At 40.7% G+C, this 21,089-nt stretch overlaps 1 protein-coding gene across 4 annotated transcripts in view; it reads right to left on the bottom strand.

The window, feature by feature from the left end:
• Positions 1-21,089, bottom strand: part of ptprz1a (protein tyrosine phosphatase receptor type Z1a) — a 73,457-nt gene that overhangs the window by 42,885 nt on the left and 9,483 nt on the right. For all 4 annotated transcript variants that reach the window (XM_069528962.1, XM_069528963.1, XM_069528964.1 and 1 more), the window contains exon 2: positions 4,683-4,745. In XM_069528962.1, the coding sequence (XP_069385063.1) occupies positions 4,683-4,745 (63 nt within the window). The remainder of the gene's footprint in view (positions 1-4,682; positions 4,746-21,089) is intronic.

Genomic DNA, 21,089 nt, shown 5'->3' with positions numbered 1-21,089 from the left:
GAAAGTGGTACAGCCAGAAATACAAATTATCCCTCACAAAGATGTTCATCCATTTGTGAGTGTTTCAGCTGCACCTCAATCTGAACAGATTGAATCCAGCAGTTCACAGTCACGTCAAACTGATCTACAGCCTCAGGCTTATTGTTTCACTTTTATTGGAGAAAACAGTGAGGTTGGCTGCAATCGAAAACGAAAAGTCCATGTACTGATGACATATTCTGCTGCTGCTGCACCTGCACTGAGTAGGAGGACTACATGTGGATTTATTCACATCTGTTCTGAGTTATATCTTCACTCCACATCTAGTTATATTCAGGAGATGAGATACAGCTACAGAAGCTGTCGTCTGTGTGATTTACTGTGTCACTCGTTAACAGCCAGCAGCCGTATATCAAATACTACATTATTTAAACGTGACACACCAAATAGAATGTGTGTGTGTGTGTATAGAACAGGGAATATATATATATATATTTCCTGTTACTTCCAGCACCCCTACAAGGTCAACCCATGATCTTAATCAATGTGCTTAACATTATCATAATAACAGACAGAGAAGTTCCCTTTACCATATGGACCCAAACCGAGACGTCAATGACCTGAACTACTTTATATGAACTCAAACCTACAGCTGGTCAAGCTGATTGTGTGACCAAACCGAAACTGCTGACACACATTGTTCTGGACTGCCATTTAACTTTGTTGCAATTTGCTTGTAAAGTCAGCAGAGACATTTTAAATCAAGTTTCACCATTTGCTTCTTTCTTTTAAAAAAAATAACTGACTCTTTTTCCTGGAATCCATCATTTCCATATGTCAGGCTCTGTGTGAACCACTGCTCAGGTCTGTTTGATGAAGAACAAATGACAGCCTGTTTCTGATGGAATCTGTAAGCTGTCATACTGAGCCTCTGTCATTTGTTTGTTAGATACACACCCAGTCATGGATAATATCTACTGTAGCTGTCGTGCTAGTGTGTTTGAAGTCATTTATTGTAAGTTGTCTGATAGCATTAGAGTCTAGGAAGGTGAAGCCCCACCCTGGTGCCCCGGCCTCATCGTCACAATTATTATAATTTGCTCATTAAAACCTGTTCCCAGTAAGATGCGTAAATTTTTCCAATTACATCTCAACAATGAGCAGGATGACTAAATTATGGGTTGTTTTTGGAGCCATTAAATCTTGACATAGATATAAGGAACTGCACTTTCAGAAGCTTTACCTTTATTCAAGACTGCCACTTTTAATTCCTGTTTTTACTACATACTATTACCTCCGCCACAGAGGTTATGTTTTAGTCTGTGTTTGTTTGTTTGTTGCTAAGCAGGATCACGTAATCCAGCATCAAGGTCAGGGGGTGGATCCAGGAATTTATTTTCAATTTAACATTGCAAAATACATGTAGGTTGATGGATCTTGATGAAAAAAATCTGAGATATTTAGGGGGCTGATATTAATGAGTGTTGGCAGAGGTGTGTGCTCTGCTGAGTGCCCTTAGTTATGATCTGTTTTGAATTATTTCTCAGTGTAACTGTGAGCATCTCCGATGTAGACAACGAAAGTTAAAATTCAAATGCAGTTTTTACCATCAAACTTGCATCAGCCACAAAAAATGTTTTTTAAATTGGTTTATGAGCCAAACTAATCCACATTCCTTCTCGACAACAGGAAACAAGCCACATGTTCATACTAACGACCTCCCTGTAATCGTGCAGATGTTTGCAGCTACTTCACTCGTGCTAATTATGTGTTGTAGTGTTGTTTCAACCAGCTGGTGTTTGTGTTTGTGAGCAGGTGCATCAGCGGTCACATGACCCACACACCCTTCCATCCTTGCTCTTGATTTGTTGTTAGAGGCTTCTTCCTCCAGAGGACAAAGAGCTGAACCAGGTCAGAGAGGCTTCTGGGTCAGGATGGATATTACCATGTCACACACACACACAACGCACATACACACACACACAAACACACCACACGCACATATACTGTTCACACACACACAGACGACCCTCATATAAAGGTCCCTGTAAACTTTACCTTTGACAACTGAAACACAGTAACATGAGGTCACTGTGAAGTTGACCTTTGACCTCAATGGCAGCAAATTCGAATCAGTTCATCTTTGAGTTCAAGTGAATGTTTGGGCCAAATGCGAAGACACTCCCTCAAGCCGATCTTAAGATATCACGTTTGTCACTTATCAAATGAAATATCTCAGCAGACATTAATTGTCCCCAGAGCATGAACCCTAATGACTTTGGTAACCACTTGAAGTTTTCCACTGGTGACACCATGAAATAGACAGTTTTGGCTTTTGAGGGACATATCTCAGCACCTATCAGATTGAAATGTCATGAAATCTTGCCCCCGAGCTGCTAGCATGACTGCACTAACTACAGTAGAAGAGAGCACAGACACTGTCTCCTACATAATTTCAATTTTAAATAAATGGTCATATTTTTGCTGAAGGGTTTTGTGAACTGTGAGTGCAATATTTAAATAGCACAAATAGCTGATAAGATGATGATAGATACAGAACACAACATTAAATATATATATTTATACAACTGAGAGCTTGTGAACTAATTAACAAAAATACATCTCTCATCTCATTTAAGTCATGTTTCACTGCTTCAGAAGCAAAATCAGAACAAGATGGTGTAAAATATATTTTAGTAGTTCAACACAAAATCAGACTTTTATTACACCTATAGTACAGTTTATTATTCTCTAAAAGAGAAGAGAATTCAGTCCATTGCTCAAGGGGCAGAGGTTAAATCCAGCAGCAGCAGCCTCTAAATACAAATGCGTAGTGCTAACCAGGGTTTCCCTCTCAACTAATTTCATGTTTAGGTTTAGAAAAAAGATGAAGCTTTGAGTGAAAACAGAACATTTCACATTGTTAACAACATGTTAGAGTCCTCTTACTGAAGTGGTCCAGAGGAACATAGAACCCAGGTGTAAATAACACTGTTGGCCATACACACCTGGGTCAAATGGCACCTGAATAATGGTGGTTGTTTTAAATATGCTGTATAAATAAACTGTGACCTGACTATTCTTTTGAAACCTGTTTAAGGCAATAACGTGACTCCATGCTCAACATTCTTCTTGTGGGATTTCAATATTTCAACAACAGCAGCGGGAAAACACTTGATTACTTTCCAGACACAACACATATTTAACAGTGCCTGGCATCAGGCTTGTGGGACTTGATGTGATCCAGATGACCTCACACTGGACTCATTAAAATCTCTATTCTTGCTAAATAAAATGCTAAATGTTACATTTGTAAATATCTCCCATAGAGTGTAACCATAAGCCAGTAAGATGCCATGTGACACAGAATACATTTTTATATTATGTATCAGCATGTTCCATATCTTAATTGGAAAGTGATTGGAAATTAATTATAAGACCAAATTCAAAAACTACAAATGGAACATGCTGTTACAGTTACTAAATTGCCAAAACACTGAACCACATTCTCTAAACAAAAACTGTAAAAACAACTTTATCAAATCAACACATTTAGCAGTGGTGGTGCACTCTGACCCAGACTGACACACAGGCCCTAAAGGTTAAACACAACTAACTAACCTGTTGTCATCGTTAACACATCACCACCACACGAGGCTAATCGTGTTACTTTGTGACCATACAACACTCAGCGTCAGAAATGTAATGTAATCAGAAAAAGAAATTGCAAAAATAATAATTATGTGTTTTTCTTTAGGAAGAGATTAGGGTGGTAGATCTCGGCTTACGTTTGGAATTAAAAAGTGATCTTGAAAAGATGGTGACCAATGCTCTACTGGATGACTTGCTCAGACATGAGACATTGTGGTAGAAAGTGTAGCAAAACCCACATACCCCATAAAATCTCCTCCTGTCAGTGGATCTAGCATGTGATGATGTAAGGGTGTAATCTAGTCAAAAATGGATTTAGGATTCTCTGTTTCTTAGCAAGGGAGAAGATTAATATATTAATAATAATAATAAAAAACAGTTTTTGTAATTTTTCAGTAAAGATTGTCTTTTCCTCTTTGCTCAGAGTGAAGTGTTTGTATTTATTAATGTACTGTGTAATGTTTATGCATTCGCTGGCTTTGTGTGTTAATGGCAGTGTTTGGTTTTGGGTAAAGATGAAATTGTTTTGAATCAATAGTTTTGATTTTGCAAGACAAGTTAAAGGTTTTTGTGAGTGTAGCTTGAATTTCGGGGGTTTGTGTTTACTGTTTTAAGAAATGGAGAGGAAGTTTCAGGAAATGCATTTAAGCCATTCAAAAAAACTATAATAAATTAACAAAATATTTGTAGACCACTAGAATCACTTAGTCTTTGTTAACAAACAAGCAGCATCTCGGAGCCCATTGGGCATAATTTGATATTCACACGCAGAATCTATTTATAGAGATTAGCCGGCAGCTAACTGGCGTCGACACCATGGAACTACATTCTACTTTTGCTTACAGTTACACACCCACAGATGCTTTGAGGCGTTGAGTGAAAGGAGGTGTTATTACACAGTGGCACGCAGAACTGTCACAAAACTAACACCGAACCGTAGTAAAGCCACTGATGTCGCTCAACAGGAAAACCTCCTGACTAGTGACTGACGGCTTCAACAAGCAGAGGGAGGGAATGTGTTGCCTGCAGAGCTTTTGATAAACTTAACTCACCTGCGTATGACCAGTCGATGTCTTCTGAGAACTTGCGCTGATTTCTGTAAGCATATCCTTCAGCTGTAAGAGGGAGAGAGAGAGAAAGAGAGAGAGCATTATTTAAACAATAAGAAATAAGAGATTAAATGCCATTCACCCATTCACAAACACATTCATCAATGTGCAGCACTTTCTCCATCTCACATCAATCATCCACTGTTGGGAGAGCCATCAGGGGACAATTTGGGACTCAGTACCTTTGGCCTGCAAAATGGGGGAAACTGGGATCAAACTGTCCACCTTCTCTTTTGTGGAAAACCCGCTCTACCACCTGAGACACAGCCGCCAAGTGACAGGACTCACACATTTTGTTTAAAATATGCAAAAATATCTTTAGTGCTTTAGTGTTTCTTTCTCTCTAAATTCAAACAGTGACTCAGTCCATGTACTTCAAGTGTTACTTCAGTTGTATATATATTCATTAGTCGGGTGGGACTTCAATAAGTTTAATTTGATTTGCTGCCTCACACAAAGCTACTGCAGAGGTCTGAATGAACAGCTGCCAAACAAAACCACAAGCTGCAAAACACACTTTCACATGTCGTGCAGCTGAAGACAGCCACAGGCTCTGTTGGACCCAAACAATAAAACATTGAGCTGCTAAGGGTCAGCGAGTCACTATAAAAGTCACTATAAAAGTGACCTTGTTTGTCATGATGAGTTTTTATAGCTGCTGGAAAATATAATAAAAGCACCCTCAGGTTTTCAAATCTTTGTTGTTTAATAAATGCTCCCTCCCACATGGGACCATGATGAGCTGGCATTTCACGACTTTTGTACCATTTGTCCCCTTCTGCAGCCTTTGGTTTATATCTGGGCTACAAGGCATATTCTCTGAAAAAAACATGGAATATCTGCAAAGTCAAAAGCATTTGTACATATCCAAGATGACTGAAAACCCTCACACAACCCTTTCCTGCAGACGCAGTGTGAAGGCCGATTCAAAGCCACAGCCCGATCTTGAACCAGCTCTATGCCTTTTGAAAGTCAAGGGAACAACTGCCTGGAGAGCAACATCAACACTTTGGGATTTTGGTGACCAATGACACCGATTACAACTTCGTGACAGTTTGATACTCTAACGAACAGGAAGCCAGGGGAGGGAGTGCAACACAGGTGTAATATAGTCCCTCTTGTACTTTGCTGTCAGGAGGTGAACAGCAGCATTTTGGACGAGCTGCAAGTGTTGAATTGAGGACTGGTGTAGGCCCACATACGGCTGTCAGGCCTGGAGGAGGACGGGCGGCATCAAAGGAACAGCGTTCGTTACAGACTCTGTCACCAAGACGGTGGAGCGAAGCCCATCGACGGATGAAGATCAGGCGGTGAAGTCAAGCTGGCAGGAATGAGGTCTACATAACTTGGGCCGGGTGCAGAAGCAGTCTGGCCAGGAAATTTAGATCGGATCCACCACAGGTGCAGGACAGCAGGGAGACAGTAGCTGCAGGCAGCTGGGAGACAGTAGCCTTCATCACAGAGGAGGCGAGGGGGAGCCATATCTGAGGATTTCCGGTAAGACTTGATCGAAACCAGCACACTGGCACGCTTTGCCCGTCTCCTGTGGGGCTTTTTCCAGGGACGGCTGCAGAGGGGACGGTGCAGGTAATCTTGATGTTGGACAACCACAGAGTGCCCACACCTCACAACTCACTGATCATCAACATCCCTCCATACCTCACGTACTTCCTCTGGACCTTGCCAATAAACTTGGACCACTCTGTCACGTATATACAGTAATAAGCCCATCGGGAGGTGACATCATTAACCCGAGCAGCTGTCCCGGCATCTGTCACGTTAATGAAGTGGAGTCATAAGAACAACACCTCATTGTCATTACAGAGCACTGAGGACCCAGGCTAAGAGACACAGAGCAGAGGTTGTGTGACACAAAGAGGAAATAAAGTGACATGATGAGGTGTGTGTTTGAAAGCAGCAACAATACTCAGAAAAATGTTTGGAATGAATAGGTGGAATTTCTCCTGCTTGACATGCTCAACATGCAGAGGAGACAACCGAAAATGTCCACTCCGTAAAAAATCCTTGATGACGTTTAATAAATAAACTGCACCATAGTTTTCTGCAGACATCAGATCAGAGTAGCTGTGAATGCTGCCCAGGGGGGTGTAATTATTTTCTCAAGCCCCTTTCTACAGGAAATTTTAAGCACAGCAGCCACAGTTAGTAAGAGATCCATATCCATACATACAAATAAAATGAACGTGCCGTCTTCCATCAACCCAACTTCCACTTGTGTGCAAATGGAACATCCCACCTGAGAAAATACCAAGTCATTAAATGTATAGGGGCTTAAAGATGGCTGAAATATCAAACCACACCATTACACAGCTGGTTGCAGGATGAATAGTGATGAGGCAATGTATCGTAATCCTCATTCTGATCTTTATCCATCTTGTTAATAAAAGACATGGACTTGGCTGGTCTGTTGGGGTTAGTCTAGCACATAGCCCAGCTGTTTCCTCTCCCTCTGCCTTAACAGGTTTTTCCAGCCTGACTGTCATACACCATTGTTCTGACTCTGCAAGTAATATGAGCCTGACCACAGACAATGAGAATAGTTTATAAAAATGCTCATTTGTCATTGTTGGTCATAAAGAGGCAGCAATTGATCAATAGGACAGTATCATAACCAGTTAAAAACTCCTTGTGATGTTGAAGTCACATCCACAACATACAGTAGATTTACACAGCCATGAAAACAATGACTTTCATTGCATCAATAGTCAAACGATCATGTGACAGGAACTGAATCAGAGATAAATCATACACTAACACTGAGCAGTCATTTAAACATATAGGGCATGTTTACCATGCATGGATAGTGATCAATATTTACACTGTAGATAGCTCGAGGATATAGAAGGTATCAATTACAAAAGAAACTGATGGTTACATTGATTTTCACGGCACATGAGCCATCACCATGTTACACCAGGCAGAGAGTCAGTTTAGTCATGGCCCTATAGCTCCTCCACTAATTTACCACTGAATAGAGAGGACCACAGAGGTCTTGTTGGCTCACTTCTTTCTAAATGAACAACCTCAGATTCTTTTCTTTCCAATTTGTAGTCACTGACAATTTACCAGACTTCACACAGCTCCCTCTGGAGTCACTCAAAGTTTCGGAGAAGTCCACTTAAAAAAATAGGATATGAATAACGTCTCGAAAAAAAAATCAGAAAGCAGCTTCAAAGCAGCAGAAAGACACAAATCTAAACCTCTGTTCAGATTTATCACAATAAACCAGGATGCGGACATATTAAACGGATAGTTCAACCAAAAATTAAATTTACTCATTATCTACTCACCACTATGGCGATGGATTGGTGGGGGAAGTGTTTTGTTTTTAGACTAATGTCCGCTGTGATACACGCGCAAAAGCAGCCCTGCAGGAGGATCACAGAGGACATTTAAACCAAAAACATGGTGTAAATTTCCATATTTTATTTCACGACCCCACCTGTATGTGGTCTGTTCAGTATTAGTCTGTGGTAAATTAGGAGATGAGGCCTCCTGCTGTGCTGTGTTTATTCCCTCTAAACTCTGGATGATAGCAATCTAATCCAGGATTACATGTTTGACAGTCTGCAGAGGGAAGACTTTGGTTCAGCTCCACTTTATGAAGACTACGTACAGGATGTAAAGTTTGAATGTAAAGCAGGTGAATTCCTGGCAGGCTGCTAGTACTCTGAGCACTTTAAGACCAAAGTAGCTGCTTTACAGCAGATCATAATTACATTGAAAGTTTGGATCTTCAGTAGAGAGAGGACATGGAGTGACTTTCCACATTTACAAACAGGAAATAGTGCGATATGGCCTGATGTAGAAATATAAACAAATCTATTAAATAGACTTTGAGATTGGACCCAAACCACATCAAATATTTTAGTTGCCTTGTAAAGAACAATAAAGTTTTGCAGTTTGTGACTGGATATCACCAGGGTGCACTCCCCAGCATGGTTATACAATGAGGTCAGTCAACTTCTACTCATTAAGAAACTTCTTTGAATGAACTAAGCTAGATCTTGCAATTTAAAAAAAGGACATTATGTAGCTTGAATTTTATGGCAAATGAGACCAAACATTGTTATGACGTGACCAACGGTTTGTGGGTTCCTGTTGTTGGTCCTATGCACCGACCTCTGAATCCTAACTGCATGTATGAACCTTTCCCGCTTGTGCTTAGATTTGCTCTGCACTCAAATATTTTGTTGCTTGGACAGATTTCCTGCTCTCTAAATATGTGACTCTAAATCTATTGCACCCACAATAAGGCCTGAACACTTGTTTCACATCAAAACCAAAGAAAAGAAGAAAAAGCACAAGAGCAGACGTTTCAGATACGCATCAAAGCAACATGAGCCAGAGGAGAAGAGCTGATGCTACAGTCCAAGAAATCTGAGTGCAAGCTTAGCATTTGAGCACAAAACAGAGCAAATGTATGTACACTATTTAAGTGTGAGGGTGGGGTTTTGAATGAAAGCATTAGGACACTTAAAGTATTACTGAAAAACTATGCTCTTGAATAAAGATAAAAAAATAAACATATCTATAGAACTCAGAAACAGCAGCAGTGAGTTTTTCCTTCTGCAAGCTACAGCTTGTCATTGTTCAGGGATCACGTGAGACTTGCCTGTGAATCATGGCGCACAAAGAGTTTTTCCTTTGACAAAAAAAAGGCTCCTCTTGTTTTTGTGGTCCAGCGGAACCTCCCAAGATGGGCCAGTCACCCATTTCATTTTTGCTTAAGTGTATAGAGAGAGTAAAGACAGTTGAAATCTAAAAACACGATCAAAATCAAGCAGAGAATACTCCTGTTTCTGATTAACTGAAGAGCTGCAAAGTGGAACTAAACCTCTCGACAAGGCAGAAGCTCGATGCTACTTTCCAATGAATCATTGCATGGCCTCAAGTAGAGAATGAAAGCTAGTTACTGCAATGCATTCCTGCTGTGTTACAGCTCCTGTCGGCCGGTTGCAGCTCGTTCCCTTCAGAAAGTAGCAATAAAGAAACAATCAGACCGTTTTTCCTGTCCTGAAGTGTCTCTGCAGTCGCCTCACACTGGTGGTGCTATTCACGCCAATGCTTTTACTTAATCACTGACCTCCAACACGGTGGCAGGGTCACAACCTCTAGTTTAAAGGTCAGAAGGGAAAAGTTCAAGTAACAGCTTTCACCCTAGTACGGGTAGGGGCAGTCATCTTTCTCTTTACGATCCAGAGAAAATATCACAGCTCTTACTGGAAAGACTGACATGAAATTTACATTCACTGTCTTAACCCCCAGCGTTTTAACGTTTCTAAACGTAGAGACCAAAGAAGAGAAGACACCTGACTCCCTCCTCCTCCTGCGTTCTCTCCCTCTGTGACCTCAGTCAGCTGGGTCAGAACAGACAGGAAGCTGTGAGCTGTGTCTCTGTTAAGGTGGAAATTGAAAGCAGACGGTGTAAACAGCAGCTCTGACATGAAACACCTGCTGCTCCCCAAACTGTGTGTGAGTGTGAAGTTTACAAGGAAACTCTTCCAATGTCATGGTGTTTCAGTTCAAGGTTTACTTAAAGTCGTGATATTATAACACCTGAACAGTCCTTTATGTCAGTGTGTTCAGTCCGGTGCAGTTTAAATCCCTTTCACTCTGTCAGTGTTTAGTTTTAACAGGATTACCAACTGAGCTCATCTTTGAGAGGCAGCACACCGAGCGCTTCAGGTGACTCCGAAACAGCATCCAGGTTCTTTTACTGTGCATGTTTTAGCCCGTTGTTTGTCTTTAAGAGCGCCAACATTTGGATGCAGTGCAGTTATAGGACTCAGTCCACAGAAACCTGAATCTGCACAAAGAACGGTTCACCTGTTTATTCTAAGTTCAGTGAATCTCAATTTACTATGCAGAACCCTCAACAGGAGGGTCACATGTTGCTGTTGTCGTGATCATGCCCATTGTGAGTGCACTGAATTGTTGTGATCGACAATGTCACTTATGTTGATGAGTCCCAGTCGCCTCTGCTACAGAGCACTGGTCACCTGTTTTCAAAGTTTATAAATATTGAACATATCGTGTGTCCAAATCTCGCCAAATTCAACACTGCACCTCTTTGGGCAATAATAAAAACAATAAGATGAAGAGTTCTGGAGATATGCATTCCACAGAAAGAGAGCAGCTGAATTGAAATACTTTCCATTTTCTGTAATGATTGTCTATGTTGTATCCTACTTTATATTCAAATGTCAGAGCCATCTCAGGGACCGTAAATATCTGCAATTATTGAGTGAAATGCAGTTTCTGCTGTTTGCTGCTTTTGAGGGAATTCTTGCGCAACAAAAAACAATTCAACTTCAGGTGCAGCCTCAGTTTCACTCCACAGGTTCTTCTCTGTGTGTCAGATCCTCCCTCCGCTGTAGGACAAACATGACTCATCTGACACAACCACATCAAACACTGCAGGTTTTACTTACAGGCCGCACGACACGAGTTGGGCTAAAAAGCTATTGTGACTGTGACAACAAAGAAAACACCTGCTCAGTCTGTAACAATTAGATATCTGTGTGTAGACAGGAAGTGTTAAAAACGCCACTGGTGACTGCGTCCACCACTTTGGTCAATGCTGAAATATCCACTTACTTCTTTACTGATGACCCCCTTTTGTGTATTTTGCATTGGACTATTGCTCTTCACAATTTTACTGTTATCATTTGTAAGTCTTGCTTTTTTATTCTTATGGGCTTATTTAATATCATATCAAAGCAACTTCACATTTTTGAAATCTATATATTTATCATGGAATGAATGTGCAAAGTTTAGGTTAACTCTATAAAAGTGACTTTCAAAGATCGAAGAATTAAATGTCAGCATTTTTCTGAGGAATCATTATGCTGCTATTAATATCAGTGATAATGGGCATTTGCCAGTAAAATAAATCTTATTAAGACATGGTATAATTACATTAAGAATTCAATGTAATGAATGTAATGAACATTTTGGTTGAATAAATTGTAAACAGTGCTTTAAGACTAGTTGTCAACATTATATATAATTATCATCATTATATATATAGCAGTGTTGGTTGTTTTGTAAATCTACTGTCAACCAGCAAACAGCAATGAAAGCAAGTAAAGCAAGCAGAAAACCAAACCAGTGTTTCCTCTTTGCTGACAAGTTTTTAAGAGGAAAGGAGGAGAGAAAAGTAGATTTGAAATGAACAGGGAGAAGAAAATGGAAATGGCAGGGTGATCAAGGTGGAGGGGGGCTGTAGTTCAGGGGGCCTGGTGTGGTGAGGGGTGGTGGTACGTGCTTATGTTTTACTGGAATAGAGTGAATGATTAGAATGGATTCTATGGGGAACTCTTGCTCAACGTCTGTACGGAGAGAAAAAGACCACAACTGTGTCAGTGTGTTTATTCAGTGGAGAGTGGCCGGCTCGGCGCTCCGGTCTGTGGGAGTCCCGCTGCCTCCAACCGGACACTGAATAAGAGGATTAGCTGGGCCTTGGGAGAGCCGGGACGTCCACAGGCTGTGGGGGGTGAGAACTGCAGCCCAAGCCAGAATGTGTGACCCCCCCAACATCCACAGAGTCCCTGTCCCCTCCACTACTAATGCCAGGGGGGCACCAGGGTCTGAGGAAGGTGGGGGTGGTTTGGGTAATGCCAAACTGCTAAGACTGGAAGGGGGTACGGCATCTGTGGACAGGCTGGGCTTTTATTTCTGGTGGCACCATGTCAGCATTGTCTGGCATGTTTCAGCTCTTTAACTACACATCTTCCACTTACAGTGAGGTCATATCCTTCCTTCTTTCATGGCAGCCAATGGTTTACTTGGCCTGTCAGGATAACTATTTGTTAGGAGATTTGCAATAAACATTAATTGTGTCATTTAAAGACCTTTTTCTAAACCACAGCCTCAGCATTCAGAGATGTAAAAAGTCCAACACCCCACAAGCAAAGCACAATTCAGTTCAATCCAGTTAAATCAGGGTAAAATCCAACACAACAAAGATAGTTTGCTCTGGGTTCGTGGATCTTCTCAAACTAACAACTCAGGAAAGTAAACAGAAAGAAATGCCTCTGTATCGCAGTTTAATACAACAGTGTTTTGTATTCAGTACGTACAGGGCACTCACAGTACCGTTGATGGTCAAAAGGGTTCTTGCACCATTTTTAAATTCAAATTTAATGCTTTAAGACCTTTCCAGGACCTCAATAAATTGAATTTAAGACTTAAAAAATGGGTTTCAGTTTCTTTGATAGAGAAGAGAATTTATTCAAAACTATTAATTTGCTTGATAAGATATCAGAATAATAATATTGAGTGAGGGGAACATTGCTGTAAAACAACTGAAAAAGTGTTTGCTGTGAACTACACACTGAGCGTCTCAGGAGGAGGATCACAGCAGGCCACAGGTGTGATGTGGTGGTTCTAAGATGTGAGATTAACTTTCCAGACTCAGTGTGTACTCTTTCATGATTTGTGTCAAATGTTATTATAATTTGTCAGAGTGAGAGGCTGTCAAACAGGTCAGCAGACAACAGCGTTGTGATCACACTGAGAAAGACATGACAGTGAAACAACACAGATGGACGCCACATTTTACGGCGGCAAGAGAGACATTTAGGTCCAAACTCAACAACCTGACAGTCCCGAACACCAGAAATGAAGGATTTAAGCATATGGAGATACTCCAGCTTAGATTCATATTCTTCAGATAGAAGGATAGTTTTCTACACACTTTAAAAAAAATCATCATCTTTATATTTTTTCAGTAAAACAGATATTAAAAAATTATTGTTTCCCCTAAAAAATGACATCAACATAAGGACACATCATTTTTTATATATATATATTATAAAGTCATAGTCAATATAGTAGAGTCTGACAGGCAACACCTTTAAGCCAGCAAGTTCTACCTGGCAGACCAAACTTGGGGCAGATACAGCCCCTGAGGCTCATTAGCACTGGGCCTGACACAGTGAGTCTGAACAGCTGGAGTGTTTTACACTTCAGAGGTCTGACCATCGGCCTGATCTGTCAGCAGGCCAGAGAGAAAAACCACAGAGCTGCTGTCATAACAAGTCCACTACAGCTACTGAACAAGTCCTGCTACATGGTTTTATCTTCATCAAACCTCCCATCAGTCACTGCTGGCTCTGTCAAGGAGGAGCACCGCACAATCATCTCTTCATCACACACGTTTAAATCTCCATGTGACCAGTAAAGCTAAAGCAGCTCTGACTCTAGATCCATTCAGCTTCAAGTCAAAGTGTAAAAGTGCAATACAGGTGCTTGTTCTACATTAACATTGAGTCCATGTCAGTGGTGTTGAGAGTTATTACAGAATACATACATACAAATGAATCAACAAAGACACACACAGGGGAACAGTCAAAATTAGTAACACACATGATTTAAATTGTAAAACGTTAAATAAACGAAAAGCAGTTTTCATTAGTCAACCAATCAAAGTGGCCTAATAATGACCATGTGACCAGTTCATCACATCACGGAAGTGATGTATAATTACACGTTGCTATACATGAACCAATGTCTTTCATTGACAGCTAGAGATGCCCACTCAAGACAGACGAGTAATCTTTGTTAGACCTGACGGACAGAGCACCACTCTGTGAAAGCTACTACAAACAAAGCTGGATTGTGGGTTACGGGCATTTATCACTTTAGAGTTTGTCTAAAATATCTTGTCAGTCAGAGGAGAAAAGGAAAACTTCTTTCCAAGAGCAAAACGATTCTGTAGGGAGGAGGTTAATGAAGTTGGACAGTTCATCAGAGTGGGACTGGATCAAGATGTCCACCCTCTAAACTTACTGACTGAGATCTTGCACTTTCATCATACACAGAGACGTACGTGTTCAGCATCTCTGCATCAAGTGTGTATGGCTGCTGCTGCTCAGACACTGTAGTGGTATATGCTGCAATTATGGTCAGTTTTGTCATTATGACCATATATGGCCTAAAAGGTGGATGAATGCCCAGTGATGATGCCTTATCCCGAGAGGGACCAGAGTAGTGATAGGCTCTGGTGCTTGGAAAAATAACTTTAACTTCTGTTTTCTCTGCTTTAAGACAAATAATCTAAATTACTCACTCTTGCATTACAGAGCCTAAATGCATTAAAACAATACAGCTTACATGTTTGGTTTACTGCCAAATAAACCTGTTACACAGTTTGGTTAAAAGTCTTCAAACTGTGTAAGTGTAAATGGTAAATGTGTCTCTTAACTTGTGTTCAAAAACATGTTTTTTTTGTAGCTAAAACTTTTTGGATTGTGGATTCTGGTGCAGCAAACATTTCCAAACTGGCTTTGAGTTTGACCTTCGTGAGGAGGCTTGGACACCCGATGGTGATTCATGAAAGTGATCCTACTAGATTTATACGCATAAGATCCTCTGTAAAACCTCAGAAGTCCACTTTAAGACCTCCAGGAGGAAATCAAAGCACCTCGTCACAGCGCTGCAGGCATTAGACAAAGGTTTTTTCTACCTAAAAATCCCTTCAAACCGCTGCTGGGAGCGGAAACACAGGGGAGCTGCGGCTGTGGAAAACCGAACTCATCAGATGAACAGAGGCCTCTGGGTTGATGTTTTCCTCATTGATCAGCCACTCTCATCTTTTCTTTTTAACTATAAATGGCAACGAACAAAAGCAGTATATTCTTTGCAGAGCGAGACCGTCGACCCTAAAAGGAGGCTGAAACATGAAAGAAGCAGAGCGGCTGAGAGGATGATTGCACGTGAAACATGCACGGCAGGAATGAAGGCAGGGGAAAAAGACTCCAGGAGCTCAGCTGAAATGAAAGTATGACTGCAGGGTGCTGCAAGAAATCCATCTGTATTAAGACGCCTCAAGTGGTATTGGTTATTGAAAAAAAATTTCTGCTGGACTGCACGGCCAGTCCAACACTGACAATACAAAACTTACCAACTGAATCTTTTTTTTAATTAAAATTGTGTTAAAGGTTCAGTGTGTAGAATTCAGTGATATCTAGAGGTGAAGTTGTGCTCACTTCTCAGGCTTTACCTTGTGAATCTAACAGGTTGTGCTTGACCTCCTGCTGACAGTCAGGTATGTCCTCTGTGTATGTGTGGTCATGGTTTGAACTTCTAACTGAAGCAGCATCCCTGTACAATATCTTCCAACACCAGCTACACTGCAGTGAACACTGTGTGTGTGAGCTTGTGCGCTCTTGTGCGACCTGTATTTGTAGTCAGAAACAAATGATCTGTCTCAGGGGGAAAGCTGATAAATGATGGATGTGACTGTCTAAAGTTTCCGTCAGTTTGGGCTGCAGCCAAACGCTCAGAGAGTCACAATGTTCAATCGGTATAATCTTTCTTTTTCACTTGCTCCTGCTGAACAATACCTGATTGGCCACAGGTATCAGATATAATGATAATTTAAATTTCACACAGTAATACTAACCGTCTGGATTTTTAACGTGTTTAATTGCAAAACCAGTTAACATTTAATCCATGGTGTTGATAGAGTAAAAGTCAGAGAACCAAAGTCATCAAAGGAACATGAATTTCTACAGAAATGTTCAGAAATGCTAGAAATATTTCAGCCTGGACCAACATGATGACAAAGTCCCACAGGACAATTGACACTGTAAAAAAAGCACAATTATTTGTCCAGTGAAAGAGTTTTATCAGACCAGATTACAGAGGACCGTTTGCAGGTTGTTTTTTTTCTCCAACCCAGCAGAGAATTTCGATAAACTGAGAAGAAGAAATTAAAACAAAGTTTAGAAACAGATGAGACCCCTCATACTGATGCAGGTTGTCAAATCAACATCTATTCCACTTCTAAATGTCCAATGGGTACCAGCCCAACATTCATTGACTTCCAGCCTGAGCTGCTGCATCAGTCTCAAACAAAACCCCCAGCCCTGAACCTTCAGTCTGCCTCTCTCTCTGTTCGTCTGCCCGACCTTCACCTCCAGCAGCTCCAAACACTCAGAGAGTGACTGGGATTCCTAAACAAAACGTTTCTACTCACAGTGATATGTTTACAGGAAGAGGGAGATTTAAAGGGAAACTGAGAAAAGTCGGCCCCATTACAATGAAGTTTCAAGGGTTTTTTATTTATTTAAAACCTCCGCTGTTAGCTATGTCTGCCTCGAAATGATTCAACTGCTGTGGAGCAGAACATAAATAATGATTTACCATGTCTTGGCACTGCAGCAGATTAACTTTAAACAGTAACATGCAGGAGCTCTACCAGCATGTGGCTCATGTTAGCATCAATCAGAGAAGAAAGCAGCGGTGTGTATGTGTGTGTGTTGGGATGAGACCAGTGAACCTTTACTCTTTCCTCAGTAAAGAGGGGCATCTAGGTAATGTGTAAACAAAAAGGTTTGGTGTTTAAAGAAACTTAATGAGCATCCTACTGCTGTAGGGATCAAAGTGTAGTGAGTTTGATCCCCACAGCAGCCAGTGTGACCCTGAACCACCTGATAACCAGAGCACATGGCAGCACACAGGGGTTTCATTTGATTATATTCCACTTCTTCTTCATCCTTCAGATTTTCATGAAATCAATCTATATTTTTAACAAACCAGCCACTAGGGACACTCTTTTGGGTAGTTCTAGTGCCGGTCCCAAGCCCGGATAAATGGTGAGGGTTGCTACAGGAAGGGCATCCAGCGTAAAACTTGTGCCAAAACAAACATGAAATTAGTTTTTCAAGAACATTATAATGTCACAGTGAAGTTGACCTTTGACCCCAACTTTGTCAATGGACATTTGTGGGAATTAGTGAGTGACATTTGATTACTATTATCAGTTTGTACCCAATTTAAAGAAGTTCTATCAACTTGTTCCTCAGAATGGGACAGAGAGAAGTTAATCTGAAAACTTAATACATCCAGGGTCAAGGTTTAATAAAGCTGCCATGAACATTTCTCACAAAAGACCGATTCCAGTCTTTTTTTCTTAACTTTAGTCAGTCTGTCAGTTCAACACCTTTGGTCAGAAGTTAAATATCTTACCAACATCTGATAACATATGGATCCATCACCATCAATTAAAATTCTTGTCCCCAGAAGATAAAGACCAGTAACTTATTAATGACCAATATCGTATTTGTATTATTAAGTAAATGGGGTCACTGGACTGCAATGCCATTTCCCACAGACATTCATGGTTCTAAGAGAAGAATCCACTTTGGTCTGTCCTTAACATCTAGCTCAAAGCAGAGTATGGCCTTGCCTTGTGGTAAACTTTCAGTCTTGTCCACTGCACTGGTGGTCAGAATCTAAAGCACAGAGACGCCATGCTGCGTGATGAACTCACAGATTTAGTCATCCATAGAGCGTATTCCAAGCAGAGCGGTCTTGGTTCGCGCAGACATGTTTCTAATGTGAGCGTATATGCACGGTGACGAAACAGTTTGTCACAGGCCCAGAGAAAAGCTCTTCAACAGAAAAACAACTTCATTAAACACTACAGCTGAATGGACGAATGCAGTGCCAACATCGTATTCCACCGGAAAGACAATGAGAGAGGAAGTGTGTGTGTGTGTGTGTGAGGGTGTGTGTGTGTGTGGGGGGGGCACTCTTACTCATACCATAAACTTTTTACAGTTGGATTTACTCTTCAACTCAAGCTTAAGATGAGACTTATGTTCTTAATGATAGGAACATGTAGGTAAAAGACTATCTACTGAATTAAGACATTTGAGGATTTTAAAGTTGCATTCAAGTCATGTAGTTTTTTACCAGCTGCCAATTGGAGAGTAAAGGCTGAACCAATCCACACAGAACCCGGCAGTCCAGCTCAAGGACTATTTTACGGGATGTTTTAAATTCAAATTTAAAAAGCTAATGTTTGAAAAACACAAACTTATTGGAAAATAGATGGAAAACACTTGTGATGCAGAACTTTTAAATGTTCTTTTAGTATTGCCTCTGTTAAGCATGAATACATTGTCTAATATTTTGCTTTATATGTGATCAAAAAGGGATCAGTCCTTAGAACTTGTGAAAAATTTAATTAGAAAACTGAAAAACTTTTGTTGGACACTGTCAGGTTCATTCAGTCCTCACAGGGAACCAATACAGGGCAGTAAGTAACTGCTTTTTCTATTCATTACTTTTTCCTTTATTTCCTCAATTAAATAATTCATTGGTTTGTCTATACAGTGTCTTCTGGAAGTTTCTCCTGTGTCCACATTCCACACAGGATCACTGGAGCTCAGACAGAGAGACGATCAGGCTCTTCTCCAAGTCTTGGTTGGTTTAGAAATGTAAGCATTATGAATCACTGTGGCTCTTGAATCCATCATCATTTTTTGATCCCTCTGTCCATTGTTTTGGTTATGATATGATGAAGGAATTTTGATTTGTTTCTGGATCAAGGACGGATCAACATTACGAGATGGGGCTTTTTTATAGGTTTTCCCAAGGACAACTGATATGTGTGTGTACAACTTAATTGAATTTAAGGGGACTGTTGGGCCTCAGCGGAGGTATGCTCTCTACTGAGTACCACTCTAGTTATCTTTGTTAACTTCTGAACCTCAGCCAAGCATTAAAACAATTGTTACATATTGTTTATTCTTTTTCAAAGTCTACACTGTCTACACAGACTCAAAATGTGTATAAAATGTATAAATTATGTTCTCACAGACTCCAGCAGTGGATTCATTCAGCCATAGTCACAACTCTTGCCAAACCTTTAAAAGACGGCAGAAATGGAGCTCTGGGTGAGAAAGATTGTGCTGAATGAAGCCTTTCATCTGCACATGTTTTAAACTGACTTAACTGCACAGATTTAAATGAGTTTACAGCATCACAGCGGTCCAAGTCCAGCTGTGATGCTTTTACTTTGAAAGTGTAAGGAGAAATCTGGAGGCATTTTTTAATCCAATCACTCAGACCAAATCAAACTTGAGACTGATGTCTTCAGTTCTCTCACTGTGTTAACCACATGGTCCACCACACTACAAACACTCTCAGATCTTCACAGTCTCTGGTTCTTTAGGCTGAGTGTGGTCTGTTTACGGTCCAGCAGGACGCACTCAGCCTCAGCTGAGGATCACAGCTTTCACCTTCCCAGCAGGCCTTGCTCTCTGCATGTCGCCAACTTCACTCGGCACCATAGACTATTTATAACAAGTTCTGCGCACAATGTCCAGTAAAAAGTGACAGTATATTGTAGAAGTGTTTGAGGAGGACTCACCAATGACAAGGAATAATTTTGAAGTAGTTAAAGAGCATTAACACAGGACAAGAGCAGAGAACATTACAAACAGGCAGGTAGAAAAAGGCCACTGCACGAGTTGATTGAATGCAAACAAGAAACATTTTCTGCATTCAACTGGTGCAATAAGAAAAGTATTTGTGATTCAGAAATCTTTATTGTCATTGTAACAATGTGGCATTGTACAATTAAATGAAGGTGCAGTCTTTTCAGTGCAAGGAAAAAAGGGAAAATAAATAGATAACTGGCTAAATTATTAAAAGATAATCTGGTCAATAAACTGGTCCTACATGTGCAAAGAGACTGTGCAGACACCCCGTCATCTGTGCTCTGTGCATGTCTCCGGCCACAAGCACTAATGTCTTTTTTCACCAGCCGATCATCATCAGCACAATCACTGGCTCATTAACAGGCAGACATTTTGTGATGGTGCCTTGGGGATGCATGACTATTTTGAGGGATGACCTAATTGAAACTCTCCGCGGGAGGGGATGGCAGGGGGAGGGCAGAGGAAATTATGGATTTTACACTTTGTCCTTCTTCAACCTTGACACACTTCCTGATAATGCTCGTCGTTTCCTCGTCATCATTATCTCACCATAACCAGTCGTCTATCTTTAAGGGATTTTTTGAGGTGCCTTTCCTAAAATATGTGATTACATTATTTCGGATTATTTGACAAAGACTAAATGTTCTGATTCTACATATATAAGTAAAACACTGTCATGTTTTAATTTGAAAGCATTGTGTAAAAATACATATATTGTATCTTACTTTTGAGGTGAACTGTTATTGTACTGATAAATATAACTAGCGCTGACAGACCAGATGCAGCAGTTTGGTGCAAGCTGGTTAGTGTCGACCTCCTGCTGTTCACCACCACCACCAGCTGCTCCCCATCCCATCACCCAACATCCCCAGTTTACCACCCTGGGCTACTGTACCAGTCAACCTGGCAGTAACACAAAGAGACGTGTGCTGCTCGTTGAGGGAATTACAGTGGCTGTACAGTTAACTGTGTAAATCTAAGTTCTGGGCAAAATACAAAGTTAATGACCAGCAGAATATGAATTCATGAATTCCTGTTCTGAATTACCGCACTGTGGTTGTATGTCTCTTTCCAGTATTATATAAGGTCA

The sequence above is a fragment of the Paralichthys olivaceus genome, chromosome 7, assembly GCF_024713975.1.
Source record: "Paralichthys olivaceus isolate ysfri-2021 chromosome 7, ASM2471397v2, whole genome shotgun sequence".
NCBI lineage: Eukaryota > Metazoa > Chordata > Actinopteri > Pleuronectiformes > Paralichthyidae > Paralichthys > Paralichthys olivaceus.
Note: the sequence above shows the minus strand (reverse complement) of the source record. Positions and strands in the feature narration are given on the sequence as shown.